This window comes from Canis aureus, unplaced genomic scaffold (assembly GCF_053574225.1).
Source record: "Canis aureus isolate CA01 unplaced genomic scaffold, VMU_Caureus_v.1.0 ptg000201l_RagTag, whole genome shotgun sequence".
In the NCBI taxonomy this organism is placed as follows: Eukaryota; Metazoa; Chordata; class Mammalia; order Carnivora; family Canidae; genus Canis; species Canis aureus.
In genome coordinates, this window is record NW_027554477.1 from 84,582 (window position 1) to 106,307 (window position 21,726).

General features: G+C 38.8%; 1 protein-coding gene across 1 annotated transcript in view; it reads right to left on the reverse strand.

Moving 5' to 3' along the window:
- The window catches only part of LOC144309727 (ankyrin repeat domain-containing protein 26-like), a 136,976-nt gene that overhangs the window by 82,643 nt on the left and 32,607 nt on the right, over positions 1-21,726 (reverse strand). Inside the window, exons 8-12 of the mRNA XM_077890834.1 lie at positions 18,161-18,231; positions 15,106-15,139; positions 9,258-9,327; positions 2,620-2,674; positions 2,323-2,504 (exon numbers count right to left, since the gene is read on the reverse strand). Coding sequence (XP_077746960.1) covers positions 2,323-2,504; positions 2,620-2,674; positions 9,258-9,327; positions 15,106-15,139; positions 18,161-18,231 — 412 coding nt within the window. The remainder of the gene's footprint in view (positions 1-2,322; positions 2,505-2,619; positions 2,675-9,257; positions 9,328-15,105; positions 15,140-18,160; positions 18,232-21,726) is intronic.

The following is a 21,726-nucleotide window of genomic DNA, read 5'->3' on the forward strand; positions in this document are numbered from 1 at the left end:
TTCTCTTATGCCATACACAAAGAAAAACTCAAAATGGATGAAAGATCTGAATGTGAGACAGGAATCCATCAGAATCCTAGAGGAGAACACAGGCAACACCCTTTTTGAACTTGGCCACAGCAACTTCTTGCAAGATACATCCCTGAAGGGAAGAGAAAGCAAAGCAAAAGTGAATTATTGGGACTTCATCAAGGTAAGAAGCTTCTGCACAGCAAAAGAAACAGTCAACATAACTAAAAGGCAACCTACAGAATGGGAGAAGGTATTTGCAAATGACCTATCAGATAAAGGGCTAGTATCCAAGATCTATAAAGAACTTAGTAAACTCAAAGAAACAACAATCCAATCATGCTATGGGCAAAAGACATGGACAGAAATTTCACAGAGGAAGACATAGACATGGCCAACAAGCACATGAGAAAATGCTCTGCATCACTGGCCACCAGGGAAGTACAAATCAAAACCACAATGGGATACCACCTCCCACCAGTGAGAATGGGCAAAATTAACAAGGCAGGAAACAACAAATGTTGGAGAGGATGTGGAGAAAGGGGAACCCTCTTGCACTGTTGCTGGGAGTGGGAACTGGCACAGCCACTCTGGAGAACTGTGTGGAGGTTCCTCAAAGAGTTAACAATAGATCTGTCCTACGACCCAGCAATTGCACTGCTGGGGATTACCCCAAAGATACAGATGCAGTGAAATGCCAGGACACCCGCACCCCGATGTTTCTTGCAGCAATGTTCACAATAGACTAACTGTGGAAGGAGCCTCGGTGTCCATCGAAAGATGAATGGATAAAGAAGATGTGGTCTATGTATACAATGGAATATTACTCAGCCATTAGAAACGACAAATACCCACCATTTGCTTTGAGGTGGAGGGACCTGGACGGTATTATGCTGAGTGAAATGTGTCAGTCTTTAAAGGACAAACATTACATGGTCTCATTCATTTGGGGAATATAAAAATTAGTGAAAGGGAATAAAGGGAAATAGAGAAATTGAGTGAAAATATCAGTGAGAGTGACAAAACATGAGAGACACCTCACCCTGGGAAATGACCAAGGTGTAGTGCAAGGGGAAGCAGGCAGGGGGTTGGGGTGAGTGGGTTATGGGCACTGAGGGAGTCACTTGGCAGGATGAGCACTGGGTGTTATGGTATATGTTAACAAACTGAATTCCAATAAAAAATTACAAATAAAATACAAAATTAAAAAATACAAAATACAAAATATAACAACTATGAAGACTAAAGTTTCCCGAGATAACGTAAAATGTATCCACTGTTGGAGATCTTTGAGAAAGTAAAGGTCATCCTTCTACAAATAATATTGTATACCCTACGGGCAACTTTTCCTTCCTTACGATTCTATAATGATAAATCATCTTATAAAAAAATGATAAATCATGAGTTTATTCATTTGACATGTGTCTCTATTCTAAGCTTATATTTAAAAAAAGATGCATCAGAATCCAGAAAATAGTTTTTATATTTTTTAAGAATCTTGCAGCTTAAAATTTATTTTTTTCATTTAATGGATAGAGATTAAGAACCTCACTTACCTAAGAAAAAAATTCAGTTTTAATTAATGAAAAAACTAAAATGTTTATTTACGTCCTCTCTATTCTCAAAAGATATAAAGTCGACCAAGATTATACCACACAGTAAGTTTAATTAGAAACCACAAGAAAGACAACAGCCAAAGTTCAAAACTCATAATAAATCTGATTATGGCTTAAAACAGACTTCACTTTGTACTATGTATAAACACAACTCTTGCTAAATTAAATATAGGCTATCATACTTTATTAAACTTAAAAGGGTAAAATTTCCTCCCAGTTCTTCATAAAAACCAGCTGTCATTCTGAAGAATCTGAGCATGTTTTGTATTGCCTTTTATTAACTTGCATTTAAAATAATTTCTACCGCATTTTATAATATACAGCATCTGTTCTACCTTAGCCTCACTACTGCTGTGTTTTTAATAATAATCTCTCTAAACTCTCTTATCTTTACATTCATCTCATCCTTATTAAATGAATTCTTACCCCACAACCCCTCCCCTCATCTTCACATCCATCTAGCTATTCTATCCAGTTGCTTTCTAATTCTTTCCCTCCATAATGGCACACCTAAGATTTGTTTATTCCCACCAACCGTAATAAATCTCAACCCAGTACTTACTTCTCTGTTGTTATTACACTGTTTTCTCTTATATTCTTGAGGGCTTCCATTTCTCCCTAAGATTCTTTTCATTATAAGGATATCAAGAGGATAGTATGTGAAAAAACATGGGGGACAAAGTTCAAAACAACTTACCTTTGTAACACCAAGCATTGCTGAAGACGTTTGAGGAGTTTCGGGTGATACAAAAGCAAGAGGAGAATAGTCAGAGACATTGACGGATGGTTTACAGAGAGTTTCAGTCTTATCTTCCCTTGCAAAATTGTTGTCAGCAAATAAAGGTCTATCTTCTTGGCTCACAAGACCACATTTTGCTTCTATTTAGTGAAAAACAAAGTAAAGAGTACATGAAGATATCTGTAACTTTGAATTACTAAATAACACAAAAATGGACAAAACTCCGTGAAAAACACAAATCTTCAAATAGCTTACTCTTGGGTCGCAGAAAAGCAGCCATTTGCTTTCTTAAGTTTAGTTTCGGGACAGTCTAGAAAAAAAATTGATAGTTTTCAGGATTACAAGTATCACATTTCGTAAAAATAATTGTAATATTCACCATTACCAAATGAACACCATTACAAAAAGAACACAGGTTTTGGAGATCATTCAAATACAGATTCAAATCTCAGTTCCGCCATTTACTAACCTACATTTTCTCATGGGGTGAAGATTATAAGAGATTTAATAGTCCCAAAATGTTACTTTTCTTACCCCTGATTATTATACAAAGTCTTCCTCAAAAAGTTAAATAAAAATAGAGCTATCCGGGATCCCTGGGTGGCGCAGCGGTTTAGCGCCTGCCTTTGGCCTAGGGCGCGATCCTGGAGACCCTGGATCGAATCCCACGTCGGGCTCCCGGTGCATGGAGCCTGCTTCTCCCTCTGCCTATGTCTCTGCCTCTCTCTCCCTCTCTCTCTCTGTGACTATCATAAATAAATAAAAATTTAGGGAAAAAAATAGAGCTAACCTATGACCCAGCAATCGCAGTACTCAGTATTTATCCAAAAGATACAAACATAGTGATTTGAAAGGGCACCAGCACCCCAACGTTTAAAGCAGCAATGACCACAATAGCCAAACTACAGAAAAGCCCGATGCCCACTGACAGATGAATGGATAAAGAAGATGCAGTGTGTATAAATACAATGGAATATTACTCAGCCATCCTAAAGAATGAAATCTTGCCATTTGCAATAACATAGATGGGACTTAAGAGTATTATACTAAGTGAAATAAGTTAGAGAAAGACAAATACCATATGATTTCAATCCTATGTGGAATTTAAGAAACAAAACGGAGGTGCATAGCGGAAGAGAGGGAAAAATAAGATAAAAATCAGAGAGAGAGACAAACCGTAAGAGACTCTTAATCATAGGAAATAAACTGAGGGTTGTTGGAGGGGAGAGGGTTGGGGCAATGGGGTAATTGGGTGATGGTAATTAAGGAGGGCTCTTGAAGTAATAAGCACTAGATGATGTATGCAACTGATGGATCACTGAATTCTACCTCTGAAACTAATAATACGCTATATGTTAATTAATTTGAATTTAAAAATTTTAAAAAGGGGATCCCTGGGTAGCTCAGTGGTTTAGCGCCTGCCTTTGGCCCAGGGTGGGATTCCTGGAGACCAGGGATCGAGTCCCATGTCAGGCTCCCTGCATGGAGCCTGCTTCTCCCTCTGCCTGTGTCTCTGCCTCTCTCTCCCTATGTCTATCATGAATAAATAAAAAAATCTTAAAAAAAAATTTTTTTTTAATACTTTCTTTACCAAAATGTCTTAAAATAAAAATCTATCCCTAGGTAATTTAAATTAAAAAAACTAACAATAAGGGCAGCCCCGGTGGCGCAGCGGTTTAGCACCGCCTGCAGCCCAGCGCGGGATCCTGGGGACCCTGGATCGAGTCCCACATCAGGCTCTCTGTATGATGCCTGCTTCTCCCTCTGCCTGTGTCTCTGCCTCTCTCTCTGTCTCTATGACTAAATAAATAAAATCTTTTAAAAAAACTAACAATAAGAAATGTCATTATTGGGACGCCTGTGTGGCTCAGTGGTTGAGCATCTGCCTTCGGCTCAGGGTGTGATCCCAGAGTCCCACATCAGGCTCCCTACATGGAGCCTGCTTCTCCTCCCTCTGCCTCTGTCTCTGACTCTCTCATGAATAAATGAATACAATATTTTTAAAAATTAATTATTTTATTATATTTAAAATTTTTCAAATGTGTTTGAATGATTTATAATTGCATGACGATCTCTTATAAGAGAAAATATTAAAATTTAGTTTCTAGTAGTATTTATTTGGGCAAGTTGGCATTACAAACAGTTTAAGTTGCTTTTGTTTGTCAAAATGCTAAGGACAAATGATTATCTAACATCAGCTCCTTCCAGGAATGTGAGAAAAATAATAAGGCTTGTGGGGTAATGATTCAGGAATGAAAACCACAGACACACACAGACAACAGAAAGGCATAATCAAAAATATTGACAATAAACATAGAAAGAGATGGACTGAAAGAACAGACACTAAAGAAACGTGTTTTGTTTTTTTTTCCCCCATGTAAGGAAAACGTAGGGTACGGGAAAGTCATGTACAAAAAAATGCAGGGGGGACAGCCATGGTGGTTCAGTGGTTGAGTGTCTGCATTCGGCCCAGGGCGAGATCCTGGAGCCCCAGGATCGAGTCCCATGTCAGGCTCCCTGTATGGAGCCTGCTTCTCCCTCTGCCTGTGTCTCTGCCTCTCTCTGTGTGTGTGTGCGTGTGTGTGTGTGTGTGTGTGTGTGTCTGTCATGAATAAATAAAACCTTTAAAAAATGCAGGAAGAAGAAGAAAAAAAGAAAAACATAAGACGTGACCAATCAAGCATGATCTTAAGGCAGGGAAAAATGTAAGTTAAAAAAGGCCTGTGGAAAAAATGGTTAGGTTAGTATTAACTTATTAGTTAATACTAATTAATTATTAATTATTAATAATACTAACAACCATTTTTCCACAGGCCACACTATATGTGTGTGTATGTGTGTGTGTGTGTGTGTGTGTGTGTGTATGTATGTATGTATAGTTAGGAATATACAATGAACAGCCGCCTCTGTTTAATATATAAATGTAACATTTATATAATAGATTGCCCCCTATATATTTTCAGACCATAATGCTTTGAAACTAGAACTAAACCACTAAAAGAAGAAATATGGAAGGATTTCAAACACGTGGAGGTTAACGACCATCCTTCTAAACGATTAAAGGATCAACCAGGAAATTAGAGAAGAATTAAAAAGATTCCTGGAAACTTATGAGAATGAAGATACAATCGTTCAAAATCTTTGGGATACAGCAAAAGCAGTCCTGAGGGGGGAATACATCGCAAGACCAGCATCCGTCCCCAAACTGGAAAGAACTCAAAGCAAAAGCTAACCTTGCACCTAAAGGAGCTGGAGAAGGAACAGCAACTGAAACCTTCACCCAGCAGAAGACAATAAATAAATATTCGAGCAGAACTCAATGAGATAGAGACCAGAAGAACTGGGGAACAGATCAACAAAATCAGGAGTTGGTTCTTTGAAAGAATTAATTAATAAGACAGATAAATTATTAGCCAAACTTATTAAAAAGAAGAGAGAGAAGACCCAAACTAATAAAATCATGAACGAGGGGATCCCTGGGTGGCGCAGCAGTTTGGCACCTGCCTTTGGCCCAGGGCACGATCCTGGAGACCCGGGATAGAATCCCACGTCGGGCTCCCGGTGCATGGAGCCTGCTTCTCCCACTGCCTGTGTCTCTGCCCCTCTCTCTCTCTCTGTCTCTCTCTCTCTCTCTCTCTCTCTCTGTGACTATCATAAATAAATAAAAATTAAAAAAAATAATAATAAAATAAAATAAAATAAAATAAAATAAAATCATGAACGAGAGAGGAGGGATCACCACCAACACCAAGGAAATACAAACGATTTTGAAAACTTAGTATGAGCAGCTTTACGCCAATAAATTAGGCAATCGAGAAGAAATGGGTGCATTCCTGGAAAACCACAAACTACAAAACTGCAACAGGAAGACATAGAAAACCTGAACAGGCCAATAACCAGGGACGAAACTGAAGCAGTCATCAAAAACCTACCAAGACACAAAAGTCCGGGGCCAGATGGCTTCCCAGGGGAATTCTATCAAACGTTTAAAGAACAAACCATACCTATTCCACTAAAGCTGTTATGAAAGATAGAAAGGGATGGAGTACTTCCAAAGTCGTTCTATGAGGCCAGCATCACCTTAATTGCAAAACCAGACACAGACCCCACCAAAAAGGAGAATTATAGACCAATACCTTGATGAACACGGACGCAAAAATTCTCAACAAGATACTAGCCAACAGGATCCGACAATACATTAAGAAGATGATTCACCATGACCCAGTGGGATTTATCCCCGGGATGCAAGGCTGCTTCAACACTTGTAAAGCAATCAATGTGATTCATCATATCAGCAAGAGAAAAAAAACAAGAACCACATGATCCTCCCAATAGATGCAGAGAAAGCATTTGACAAAATACAGCATCCATTCCTGATCAAAACTCTTCAGGGTGTAGGGATAGAGGGAACATTCCTCAGCATCTTAAAAGCCATCTACGAAAAGCCCACAGCAAATATCGTTCTCAATGGGGAAACACTGGGAGCCTTAACCCTAAGATCAGGAACAAGACAGGGATGTCCACTCTCACCACTGCTATTCAACATAGTACCAGAAGTCCTAGCCTCAGCAATCAGGCAACAAAAAGAAACAAAAGGCATTCAAAGTGGCAAAGAGGAAGTCAAACTCTCCCTCTTTGCAGATGACATGATACTGTGCATAGAAAACCCAAAAGAGGGCAGCCTGGGTGGCTCAGCGGTTTAGCACTTCCTTCGGCCCAGCGCCTGGTCCTGGGGACCCGGGATCGAGTCCCGCGTCCGGCTCCCTGTGTGGAGCCTGCTTCTCCCTCTGCCTGTGTCTCTGACTCTCTCTCTCACTGTATCTCATAAATAAATGAATAAATAAAATCTTAAAAAAAAGAAAGAAAAAGAAAACCCAAAAGACTCCACCCCAAGATTGCTAGAAATCATACAGCAATTCGGCATTGTGGCAGGATACAAAATCAATGCCCAGAAATCAGGTGCATTTCTATACACAAACAATGAGACTGAAGAAAGAGAAATGAAGGAGTCAATCCCAATTACAATTGCACCCAAAAGCATAAGATACCTAGGAATATACATAACCAAAGAGGTAAAGTGTCTCCACCCTCAAAACTACAGAACACTTCAGAAGGAAATTGAGGAAGACCCAAAGAGATGGAAAAATATGCCATGCTCACAGATTGGAAAAATTTCAATGCTACCCAGGGCAATTTACACATTTAATGCAATCCCTATCAACATACTATGGACCTTCTTCAGAGAGTTGGAACAAATCATCTTAAGATTTGTGTGAAATCAGAAAAGACCCCAAATAGCTAGGGGAATATTAAAAAAGAAAACCATAGCTGGGGGCATCACAATGCCAGATTTCAGGATGTACTACAAAGCTGTGGTCATCAAGACAGTGTGGTACTGGCACAAAACAGACACATAGATCAATGGAAACAGAATGCAGAATCCGCAAGTGGACTCTCAACTTTATGGTCAACTAATATTCAACAAAGCAGGAAAGACTATCTACTGGAAAAAAGACAGTCTCTTCAATAAATGGTGCTGGGAAAATTGGATAGCCACATGCAGAAGAATGAAACTGGACCACTTTTTTACACCATACACAAAGATAAACTCAAAATGGATGAAAGATCTAAATGTGAGACAGGAATCCATCAGAATCCTAGAGGAGAACACAGGCAACACCCTTTTTGAACTTGGCCATGGCAACTTCTTGCAAGATACATCCCTGAAGGGAAGCAAAACCAAAGCAAAAATGAATTATTGGGACTTCATCAAGGTAAGAAGCTTCTGCATAACAAAAGAAACAGTCAAGAAAACTAAAAGGCACCCTACAGAATGGAAGAAGTTATTTGCAAATGACCTATCAGATAAAGGGCTAGTATCCAAGATCTATAAAGAACTTAGTAAACTCAACAGCAAAGAAACAAACAATCCAATCATGCTTTGGGCAAAAGACATGGACAGAAATTTCACAGAGGAAGACACAGACATGGCCAACAAGCATATGAGAAAATACTCCAGATCACTGGCCATCAGGGAAATATAAATCAAAACCAGAATGAGGTATCATCTTCCACCAGTGAGAATGGGCAAAATTAACAAGGCAGGAAACAACAAATGTTGGAGAGGATGTGGAGAAAGGGGAACCCTCTCACACTGTTGTTAGCAATCTGAACGGGTACAGCCACCCTGGAAAACTGTGTGGAGTTTCCTCAAAGAGTTAACAATAGAACTGCCCTATGACCCAGCAATTGCACTTCTGAGGATTTACCCAAAGCTACAGATGCAGTGAAATGCAGGACACCTGCACCCCAATATTTATAGCAGCAATGTCCACAATAGCCAAACTGTGGAAGGAGCCTCGGTGCCCATCGAAAGATGAATGGATAAAGAAGATGTGGTCTATGTATACCATGGAATATTACTCAGCCATTAGAAATGACAAACACCCACCATTTGCTTTGACGTGGATGGAACTGGAGGGTATTATGCTGAGCAAAATAAGTCAATTTGAGAAGGACAAACATTATATGTTCTCATTCATTTGGGGAATATAAGAATTGGTGAAAGGGAACATAGGGAGAGGAGAAAAAATGAGTGAAAATATCAGTGAGAGTGACAGAATATGAGAGACACCTAACTCTGGGAAATGAATAAGGGGTAGTGGAAAGGGAGGTGGGGGGGGGTTGTGGTGACTGGGTGATGGGCACTGAGGGGGTCACTTGGCAGGATGAGCATTGGGTGTTATGCTAAATGTTGGCAAATTGAACTCCAATAAAAAAAAGTTAAAAAAACATAAAATGACAAGAGGCAAGCCACTTTATATTTTAAGAGTAAATAATACACAACACTAAACTCAGAGCAGGAAAATTAATTTTACAAGAGAGTACTTTACCTTGGTACCAGAACTTAAGTCCTCATGTTTTGAAGGCCTTGAATCATCAGTATCAGCTTTGCAGGTACGACTTTACAGCAAAAATAGAAAACAAAGACAAGTTCATTTCTTTAAAAAGAAAAATCGAGTCAAAGTCAGTTGTTTATTAATGAAGTTTCTTGACATACGAAAATTTAGCCTCGTTTTGGTTAAGCTTTTATTTTTAATTCTAGTATCCTTAACATACAGTGTTACATTAGTTTCATATATACAATATAATGATTTGGTAATTCCATACATCACCCAGTGCTCATCATGACTAGTGCATTCCTTAATTCCCATCTCCTATTTCACCCATTCCCCTACCAACATCCCCCCTGGTAACCATCAGTTTGTTCTCTATAGCAGTCTTCTTCTTGGTAAATCTGTCTTTTCTGTCTCCTTCGCTTATTTTTATTTTGTTTCTTACATGTTACTTAGGAGTGAAATCATATTTGTCTTTCTCTGACTTACACTGCTTAGCGTAATACGCTCTAGCTCTCACCATGCAAATGACAAGATGTCATTCTTTTCAATGGCTGAACAATATTCCATTGTGTGTGTGTGTGTGTATATATATATATGTGTGTGTGTGTGTGTGTGTATATATATATATATATATATACACACACACCACTTTTTATTCACTAATCCATCAACATGCACACTTAGGCTGATGATTGCAAATAATGCTGTAGTAAAAACATGAGTGCATGTATCCCTTTGAATTGGTGTGTTTGTCATATCTGGGTAAATACGCAGGAGTGCAACTCTTGGATTGTTAGTTTTGTTTTTAACTTTTTGAGGAACCGCCATACGGTTTCCCATGGTGGCTGTCCCAGTTTGCACTTCCACCAAAAGTGCAACAGGGTTCCTTTTTCTCCACATCCTCAACTACACTTGTTTCTTGTGGTTTTGATTTTAGCCATTCTGACAGGTGTGCAGCGCTATCTCATTGTAGTTTTGATTTGCATTTCCCTGATGACGTGTGATGCTGATCATCTTTTTATATATCTGTTGGCCAACTGGACATCTTCTTTGGAAAAATGTCTGATATATTCTGATCATTCTTGACCTGGATTGTGTTTTGGGTGTTGAGATGTATCAGTTCTTTAGATTCTTACACTAACCTTTATCAGATATGTCATATGCAAATGTCTTCTCCCATTCTGTAAGGTTGCCTTTTAGTTTTGTGGATTGATTCCTTCACTGCAAAAGCTTTTGATTTTGATGTAGCCCCAACAGTTTATTTTGCTTTTATTGCTCTTGCCTCAGGAGACATAAAAAAAGAAAAACCTGGCTACAGCTAATACCAGAGAGATCATTGCCTGTGCTCTCTTCAAGGATAAAATGGTTTCATGTGATATATTTATATCTTTAAACCATTTTGAATTTATTTTTGTAAATGGTGAAAGAAAGTGGTCCTGTTTCAATCTTTTATATACCCATTCAGTTTTCCTAGCATCATTTATTGAAGGAGACTGCCTTTTCAAACCATTGGATATTCTTTCTTGCTTTGTCAAAGATTAATTAGCCATATCATTATAGTTTATTTCTGGATTTTCTATACTATTCTACTGATATTTGTATCCATTTAATGCCAATACTATGCCGTTTTGATTACTACAGCTTTGTAATATAACTTGAAATCTAGCATAGAGATATCTCCAGTTATGTTTTTCTTTTTCCAATATTGCTTTGGCTATTTGAGGTCTTCAGTGGTTCCATATAAATTTAGTGTTGCTTGCTCTAGTTCTGTGAAACATGTCGATGGATTTTAGTAGGCATTGCATTAAATTTGTAGATTGCTTTGGGTCCTATACACAGTTTAACAATAGGTGCTCTTCCAATCTATGAGATGGAATTCTTTCCACGTCTTTGTGTCATCCTCAATTGCTTTCACCAATGTTTTCAGAATACAGGTCTTTCAAAATTTGGCCTCTGTGTTATTTTTTTAACATGTTATTTATTTATTTATTTATTTATTTATTTATTTGAGAGAGAGAGAGAGAGTGTGTGTGTGTGCACAGTAGGCAGAGAGGCAGGTGGAGGGAGGGGAAAGAAGCAGGGCCCCTGCTGAGCAGAGAGCCTTATATGTGGCTCTATCCCAGTACCCTGACATCATGACCCAAGCCAAAGGCAGTCGCTTAACCGACTGAGCCAGCCAGGCGCCCCTTGGCCTCTGTTTTTAAAAAGGGTTTAGTTATCTATTTTGCTTTCACCTCTCCTAACCTGTGAAATGCCCAGTAAAGGCCCAGTTTTAGTTCCCATAACTAAGTGTGACAGGTGAGGAATTCTCTGAAATGTCTGACAGCTAACTGGACAAAAGTTAACCACCATGAATTATCACCTTCCACCTGTCAGAATGGCTAGAATCAAAAACACACACTAAAAAATATTGGTGAGGATGCAGAGACTAAGGAATACTCGTGAGCTGGTGATGAGGATAGAAATTGGGGCAGCCACTGTAAAAAACAAAATGGAGTTTCCTTGAAGAAGTACCAATAGAAATACCACATGATCCAGTAATCCACTACTGGGTACTTACTTACCCCCAAAAAAAGAAAACACTAATTTGAAAAGACATATGTACCCCAATGTTTACTGCAGCATTATTTACAACAGCCAAGATATGAAAGTAACCCATGTCCATCAACAGATGTATAACACACACACACACACACACACACACACACACACAGAGCAATATTACTCAGCCATAAAAAAGAATGAAACCTTACCATTTGCAACAATGTGGATTACCTGGAGGGTATTAAGCCAAGTGAAATAAGTCAGAGCAAAATAGACAAATACTGTATGATTTCACTTATATGTAGAATCAAAAAAGCAGAACAAATGAACAAACAACCAAAAAGCAGAACCAGACCCATAAGTACAGAGAATTCTGTATTGCCAGAAGGGAAGTGGGTGGGGGACAGACAAAAATGGGTGAAGGGAAGTGGGAGGTTCAGCATCCCAGGTATAGTAAGTCACAGGGATAAAAGTACAGCATAGGGAATATAGTCAATAGAATTGTAAGAGCAATATGCAGTAACACATGGTAGCTACACTTGTGGTAAGCATGGGGTAACAACATAGACCTGCTGAATCACTATGTTGTACACATGAAACCAACATAACGGTGTGTCAACTATACTTAAATTTTGAAAAGGAACTATCTACAGATGTTAAAGAACAAATTTATATGTTATTACTTGGAATACTATTCCCGAAGAGATTAAAAGATTAAAAATTATAAAATCCAAGTTTCACAAGTCCTGCCTTATTTACGTCCACATAAACTAGCAAGACCTTAAAAATCATCAAGGGCACTCAGATACCCAAGAAGAGAGACTGCTATACAAATAGTCCTGATATCTGTGCCTCTATTTACCCACACACTGCCTAATATTTTCTTTTTGTGAGCTACCACTCCTGGATCACTCCTCTGCAGGGCTCAGTGGCACTCTCCAACGTTTAAGTCTTTAGCCTGCCAAGGCACAGATTCCCAAAACAAGGAAAGGCTCAAATGACCAAGAATAGGAGCCATTTCCTGCTCCTGGGAACCAGCTAAATGGAGTCTGAGTCATCCATGCAGTCATCTCAATGTAGGCACCTTACCAACTACCCAAATGAAGCTCCGTTATTGATCTGACAGCTAGTCCTACCCCACCAAACCCTACACATACATGGGAAGGGCATCAGAGAATTACGAAAAGAGGTGGAGCGATCACAAGACCCTGTGACCTTGGGCCATACATTTACATAGTTCAGAATCTCCATTCCCCCCATTATTTGAAAGGATCTAACCCGCCTTCTGTAAGGTGGGGTAGAAGTCGATGATGTCCCATTCCTATTTGCTGTAAATACTCTTGCCAGTGGTTCAACTGATTTTAATGTTTCTCAACAGAAACTCTGAAGTAGGGCAGCCGGATAGCCCAGCGGTTTAGTGCCACCTTCAGCCCAGGGCATGATCCTGGAGACCCAGGTTTGAGTCCCAAGTCAGGCTCCCTGCATGGAGCCTGCTTCTCCCTCTGCTTGTATCTCTGCCTCTCTCTCTCTCTCTCTCTCTCTCTGTCTCATGAATAAATAAAATCTTTTTTTAAAGGAAAAGAAACCCTGAAGTATGCTAGTTCCTTCAATTAAACCAACAAAAAGAGGGATCCCTGGGTGGCGCAGCGCTTTAGTGTCTGCCTTTGGCCCAGGGTGCGATCCTGGAGACCGGGATCGAATCCCATGTTGGGCTCCCGGTGCATGGAGCCTGCTTCTCCCTCTGCCTGTGTCTCTGCCTCTCTCTCTCTCTCTCTCTCTCTCTCTCTGTGTGTGACTATCATAAATAAATAAAAATTAAAATAAATAAATAAATAAATAAATAAATAAATAAACAAACCAACAAAAAGAAATGCTGCTCAGGACTCTCTTGAACGCTCTATTTTATTTTATTTTATTTTTTTTTGAACGCTCTATTTTAATATGCTTTTATAAACAACAACCAATATCTTGTGTTCTTTCTTTGTGTAATTGACCTTTGTCTACCTTGTCATAAACTCCAATATTCTGTCATCATTTCTAAAACTCTTTTTCCTATTCAACCCAGTGTGGTTCTTCTTGAAACATGCCCTCTCCTGCTAATTCCCGTCTCATGTACAGTAGACCCACTCCCTATCTTTATATTATTAAATCAAAGATGAGAGAAAAGGGAAAAAATCTAAATTTAAATCTCATTTCTGTCAGTTATCAAATTCAAGTAAGTCACTTTAATCCCTTTTCAGTTTCAAATTCTCCACTTCAACAACCACTTGGTAAGGATGTTAAACATGGGTTACAGCATCAGAGAGTATTTTGATTAACACATCTCTAAGATTCTTTAAAACCCTGAAATTCTATCTGCTTTTCATTTTGTCTTTAGAAAAATGGAGAATCCTTAGCTGCAGAAATGATAAAAAGTAATGGAATAAAAGAAACAGCAAGAAAATTGGAGAAGAAAGTTTAAAAAAATCAAGAAAAGAGTATAGAAAGGACATGGAGAAAAGCAAAAAAGTCTACAAAAAAAGAAAAAGCTTCACAGAACTTATCAAGGGTGCCAGCCTAAAGGGAAAATTAGACTGAGAAGTCAGTAAATAGACAACTGTTTAGAAATACCCTCTAAATAGATGATAAATTTAATTAACGTTACATGGTCTATACCTAGATTACATATCCTTCACTTTCAGAAAAATCATTCATCTCAAGGAGAGCAGACGTCACTATATCTAAGAGCTTGCCTGATTAGGGCTTGCTTATGTAAAAGCTATGGTACTGTGGCCATAGGTAACTGAGATCCACTCCAAAATCTTTGACAGTAAAAACAAGAAACTAGTTACCACTGCAATAATTACCTCTAGCTATCACTAGTTGTGTCAAATATATTAGGAAAATGCTTGGACTTGCCTGGTTCTTAAGAAAACTCCAAATCAGAGTTAACATGTAATGAAATTTGACAATCTGGGATGATCTAAGATCTGTATCTTAATTCCAGTGCTGCTGAGGGGCAAAACATGTATGTGGGAGCCACGCAGGCTAACATTCAAATCATGGGTCTGCTACTCATTAACTATGGAATCCTGGGTCAGTTTATCCATCTCCCTGAACTACAGCTGACTAGTTAATAAAAAGTAGGCTATAACAGCACAGCTCCTTGGTGAAACTATTGCAATGACTAATAAGTAATAAGTAAGACGTATTAAGCACATAATACAGTGTCTAGCCCAGAAGACAACACTCAACAAATCCTTTCCTCTCCACTTCCTTGGTTAACACATCATTTTAAAAAAATCCATAAAAGTCCTACCTGCTTAAAGAGACTTCTTCAGACTTCTTAGCCACTAGTAAAGAAAGCAGGAAAATACATTTTAAGTCAACAATAGAAAAATACAGAATATTAAAACTGTAAGACAGATGATGACTTGTTCAAAAGTATTCCTTTGGGACCACACCTGGAAACCACACTACAGTGGATATTAATTGTACTATTGGTAGGCAGTTAATGCATTAAGAAATCTCATTTTCTCCTCTATATTTACCAATGCAAGAAAGAATTCTAGTTATCAGGATGTGGTACATACAAGTGGATGTTTCTAATGACCATTATTGTAACCAAACCAAACCCTATGAGACGGACAGGAAATGGTATCATTAGCAGAATCATTATCATAAAGTGACAATGGCAAACTTAAATAGCATGATTTTCCTGGACTTCCACTACTAGGAGCAGTTAAAACAGACTATACATATTTAGCTGGAACACAACGGAACCTCTCCAGCTCCTCAGTAGAGACTGCTAAGTTCAGGATGAAATGCCTCATCACAAAGTTCGGCTCGGCTCTGGTCACAATCTTGGGGTCCTGGGTGGAGACCCTCAGGGAGTCTGCTTTTCTCTCTCCCTCTGTCCTTCCACCTCGCTTGTGCTATCTTTCAAATAAATAAATAAACTCTTCTCAAAACCTTTTCTAGAGAAAGACATAAGGCCTAGAAAAAGAACATTTTATTTTTTTTATTTTTTTAAAATATTTTTTTCTTTATTTATTTATGATAGTCACACAGAGAGAGAGAGAGAGGCAGAGACATAGGCAGAGGGAGAAGCAGGCTCCATGCACCGGGAGCCCGACGTGGGATTCGATCCCGGGTCTCCAGGATCGCGCCCTGGGCCAAAGGCAGGCGCCAAACCGCTGCGCCACCCAGGGATCCCAAGAACAACATTTTAAATGGAATGAATTGAGCCTCCTGACTTGTTCAGTAGAGAGGGCTGAAAATTTCAAAATGGACTGATACTTGGCTAAGGAAATAAAAGCTTCCTTTGTCTTCCAGTATCTTTAACTTGGTATTCTTCAATCTATCCTCCACACGAGACGCCTGCAAACTATGGCCACAGGCCAAATCCAACCTGCCATCTGGTTCTGTAAATAAAGTTGTAATGGAGCACAGTCACATCTATTTCAATACATATTGCTATGGCTACTTTCACACGACAATGGCAGAGTGTGAGACCCCAGGGCCTAAAATATTCACTATCTGGCCCTTTTAAGAAAAGCCTGGTGATCCCCATTTTATGCCATAACCAAAGGGCCCTAATTCAAATCTAATCTGATTACTCTTCTATTTCAAATTCTCCTATCAATCCCTGCTGGCTCCCTCCCCAACAGCCATTCCATATTCTTCATTCTTGCTGGAGAACCACAGCTTTATTTGGATAGTTAGTGTCCCAATACACAAAGAATGTGGTCTCGCCCCAGCTGCAAAAGGAGAAAGGATTATTCTAAGCTAATCACAGTACCTGACTTACCAGTGACTGGTTTAGGAACAAGCAAGTCATGTTACCTAGCCTATAAAATGTTAGGGGAAGTTTACTGCAAGCTGCTGAGTTTTCTTCCTATATAAAAGAAACACAAAGACAAACACAGTTCTTCTGGTCATGGATATTGTCATGTGAAAATATGCCTGAAGCTGTTGCTAATTAGCCAAGCAGGAAAAGAGACAGGGACTCCTGGGTGACTCAGCGGTTGAGTGTCTGCCTTTGGCTGAGGCCCTGATCCCCGACTTCCCCGATCAAGTCCCATGTTGGGCTCCCTGCCTGGAGCCTGCTTCTCCCTCTGCCTATATCTCTGCCTCTCTCTCTCTCTGTCTCTCATGAATAAATAAATTAAAATCTTAAAAAAAAAACACAACACAAAGACAGCTCTATTCTATTATGAGCACCTTGAAAGACCAAAACTCTCTTCCATCTTTGCTTCCTATAACTTGCAAAACCAAAGCCAACCTAAAGAATTTCTGTGATAGAGATCCACTAAGTCAAAGGTTTCTTCCTACATTTCAGACCATGCAACACACTAGGTGCCACCTCTGGGGAGCAACGGTAACATCTTTGTGACTGCGAACATTTTTGTGCTTTTATTATAATTTGTTGAGCCCAAGTTGCCCTTTTTGAATATTTATTATGATCATCTTTTGACTAATAACAGAGTATCTTATTTCCAAAAAACTACAGTATTATGCAACAAACAGGAGAGAACATTGTTCTAATGAAGTCAACATATCACATTCTGACTTAAGAGAAGTGAAGTCACTAATAGTGAGATTGTGTTGATGCAACAGCATCTAAAATAACCTGTGCTCCTCAACAGGCTTCCGTAGGATAGGTCATCACCTAAAAAATCAAGCAATCTCATTGGTCTTTCTGCACACTAGCTAAGTTTTGCAGTTCTTATTGTTTGCCATTTGTGTAAAGGACCAGCAAGGTACTGCAGAGTTCCAGTTTTAAGGATAATGAGACAAATCACGCTATAATAATATTTACTAAATGAAATCCACTTGTAAAAGTCAAAATACCATTTGTATAACCAGTAATTTTTATAACATGTTTATAGAGGAAACATAAAACATACTAACTTGAAAATCTTTTTTCCTTATTTACACAAAGCTATCCCATAGGATTTTAAGTCTCATAACTAATGAGGGCACCTGGATGGCTCACTGGTTGAGGTTGTGATCCCAGGTTCTGGGATTGAGTCCTACATCAGGCATCCGTATGGAGCCTGCTTCTCCCTCTGCCTCTCTCTTTGCCTCTCTCTGTGTGTCTCTGAGGAATAAAGAAATAAATTCTAAAAAATACTAAGATAACGAATTTATTTTCAGACAATACTGCCTCATATTTTAAATTACCAAAAAGAACTTCTCAAATTCTGAATCCTAGACTATTAAGAAAGAAACTAAGAAACCAAACACCCATGCAATTTACACATCCGATTTGTTTTGTTTTGTTTTCATTGCTTTTTCATGATCAAAACTGCCTTACTCTGACTTCATCTATGTTAGGACCACCATAAGTAATTCACTCTAAAAAATCATACCTAGATCATGATTCTGTGAAGAATTTTCAGGTTTCATTTCTTCTTCATGTTCAGAAATTAGTTGGTCACTGCTACGTATAAGAAAGAGTGATAAACAATGAGACTTTTTTAATACTGATATGAAAAATATTTACCAGATATATCAAATTCTTAAGATTTTTCAAAGAATATCAGGGTTAACATCAAAACTTAAATTACCCGAATAGGTACTTCAAATTTGTTAGTTCTAAAAACTTTTATCAAGTATGTAATTATAATTAAAGGAGAAACAAAAGTAAGGTGAACCAGTCATGAGTTGAAGGCATTTTGCTCAGTAAACTAAGAGTTAGCCTGCCATAATGGAAAGTGTCTCAAATCCCAAAGTCCCAGCTCTAAAACCAGCAGCTTTTTGTTCTTAGACCAGCCACTTCTCTTCCACTCAAAGTCTTTCTCTATAAAACAGGAATCTTACCATCTTATATTACAAGGCTGTTAGGAGGATTTAATGAGGTATTATACCCAAAACGTGGTCTCTCAGGCAAGGTGATGCCCACAACTCTGGGAAGGGCAATATGAGACCTTCCATGACCTAATAAAAAAGGTATTCCACAGGAGTTAAAGCAAGCTTGGGGGGCAGCCCGGGTGGCTCAGTGGTTTAGCATGGCCTTCAGCCCAGGGCATGATCCTGGAGATCCAGGATCGAGTCCCATGTCGGGCTCCCTGCATGGAGCCTGCTTCTCCCTCTGCCTGTGTCTCTGCCTCTCTCTCCTCTCTGTGTATTCTCATGAATAAATAAAAATAAAATCTTAAAAAAATTAAAAAAATAAAGCAGGCTTCGGGTACAGATGTAGGAACAAAGGGGAAGGAAAGTCCAGTCTCTTCTTGTAGTATTATTTGAACTCCTTTAATAGTTTAGAATGGTCCTAACTAAAGTCTGCTAGCAGAAAAGACAAACAAAATCCTCGAAGGTTAATTCATCATGAAGGTCTGGGCTAATATATGGTTTCCACGTAAGGTTTTTGAGTGTGAAGGGAAGGGTGTATGGGGCTAAAGCCAGAAGGCCCAGCTGCCAGAACAGCATGCCGGTGGCTTTGGAATAGCAGCTGAGCATATAAGCATATGTAATAAACAAAAAAGGGTTGTAAGTTTGAATTCTAAGTGTGGATCACCATGAGGACTGACGAATGAGGATCAGCAAGGGCATCCTATGAGCAAAAGTCAATCATGACTGGACTGCAGAACCAGTTTCAACAGCAATGTTGCAGGAACAGAATCAAAGGAAACCACAGAATGATGAGCATGTCCTTTTTTCCATCCAAAAGGCTTATGAAAGAGGACTGTCTCTCTGGTCTTAGGGAAACCCTTAGGTTCTCGGGAAATTCAAGGGGGAAAGTATAGGCGATAACCCACAAGGAAAAGTATAAAGTTTTCTATGAAACTGAACATCTTAGGACACAATAGTTAGTCAAAACAGACGTTGAGGTGGGTAGTTCAGTCAGTTAACCATCTGCCTTTGGTTCAGGTATGGCCTCAAGGATCCAGCCCTGTGTTGGGCTCCCAGCTCAGCAGAGTGTCGGCTTCTCCCTCTCCCTCCACCCCTCCGCCTCACTTGTGCTTGCTCTCATTAATAAATAAGTAAATAAATAAATAAATAAATAAATAAATAAATAAATAAAATCTTTTTAAGAAGCACCCAGGTATAACATTATGTGAACCCCATGCAGAAGGGTTATAGTTGGAATGAAACAGATACAGTGAGGATCCCTAAGGATAAAGGTCTCAAGAGTCCTGACATAAAGAACCCTGCACCCATTGCTACTTCTAACTAGTCTAGCCTTTTGCTTGGTTTCTGGGTGATGATAGGCTCTAACTCACTGCCACCCCAAAGTGCTGAATCAAATTATACCTTCTCAGCTGTTACCTAGGAAGTAACACTATTTTACTATATTTTAAACCTCAGTTGAGAAATATCTAGCATGTTTTAAGTTATTTTCATTTTTGAAAAAAGATTTTACTTATTTATTCATGAGAGACACACACATACACAGAGAGAGAGAGAGAGAGAGAGAGGAGGCAGAGACATCAGCAGAGGGAGAACCAGACTCCTCACAGGGAGCCAGACGTGGGACTCGATCCCCAGGCCCCGGGATCATGCCCTGTGCCCACGGCAGACACTCAACCGCTGAGCCGCCCAGGTATCCTAGTAATAACTAGCATTTTAATGTAAACTTACATATTAATACTATTAATAATAGCATATTCTTCTGCAGTCCATCCATATACATCTTAGGAAAACCTTCCTAAAGAGAAGACTGACTATATTTCATGGTTCATCTTTTACAGCATATTTTACAGCAAGCATAAGGGCTATTCTAAAATAACAGAGAGATAACTTCATCCTTAAGAACTCAGAGTATTTAAGCACCTAATCTGATATACTTCATCAGGGTAATATCTCACATGTTGCTACAGAATTGACCACTAACATGTCCAAGTGTTCATTTTTGTAAATTAACCCCACGGCTAAAATGAAGGGACAAAAAAGAAGTCTCTGGTTCCACTTGGGTATCATAGTAGAAGTTGCTAATTTAAAACCCTCTGATGAACAAGAAACTATGCCGAGGTCACTGATCTGAATAGGTGAAGGGTTTTTTAAAAAAAATTCCCCATTTTGTGACATCTGGGTGGCTCAGCGGTTGAGTGTCTGCCTTTGGCTCAGGGCGTGATCCTGGAGTTCCGGATCCTGCTTCTCCCTCTGCCAGTGTCTCTGCCTCTCTTTGTGTGTCTCTCATGAATAAATAAATAAAATCATTTTAAAAATCCCCATTTCTTCCTTAAACTGGTACAGTGTACCTCCAAACCACCTGGAGGCCAGGTCGGTATAAAAGCTATCTGTAGGCTTAAAACAGTAATATTCACACTAATGATAAGAAAACAGTCATAGTTGCAGTTAGTGATGTTAAGTTAAACATGTGGTAGGCACTAAATCACATGATTATATATATATATATAATTATTTACACACAACCACCCTTGAAGGATATATTATTATCCTCCTTTTCATATCAGGATATGTATCTGGTGATGGTAAGTAATGTTTCCAAGGTCACATACCCAGCAAGGAGGCAAGCTAACAATTAAACCTAGTCTTCTGTGAATCTAAAGTCCATCTCTTTTCTCTTTATCACTCACCTATGATTTATCCTCATTAAAGGAAGAGTCTATTCACCTAAGGTTCTCTTTCATCCTTCAATCCATTCCAATTAAAAATGAAAATGATAAAACATACTGGACATGAAAAAGTATAAAAACTGATGAACCCAGAGTATCTGCTAATGGTAACCACTTCGGGATCATCTAACAACATCAGTATTCTTCAACAAAAAGTAATAAAGCAAAGTGTCATCCAAAAAAACAAAACAACTCCTACTTATGCTTATTGTATATCTTTTAAAGTATGAAATAGAATCTTAAAAAATATTAATAAAAGAGTTCAGATATCCAGAATTGTGTCATAAAGTAAACTACAAGTAGGGAGTCCCCATTATAAAACTAATAATATTAATATGAAACCCTTTTAATATAAA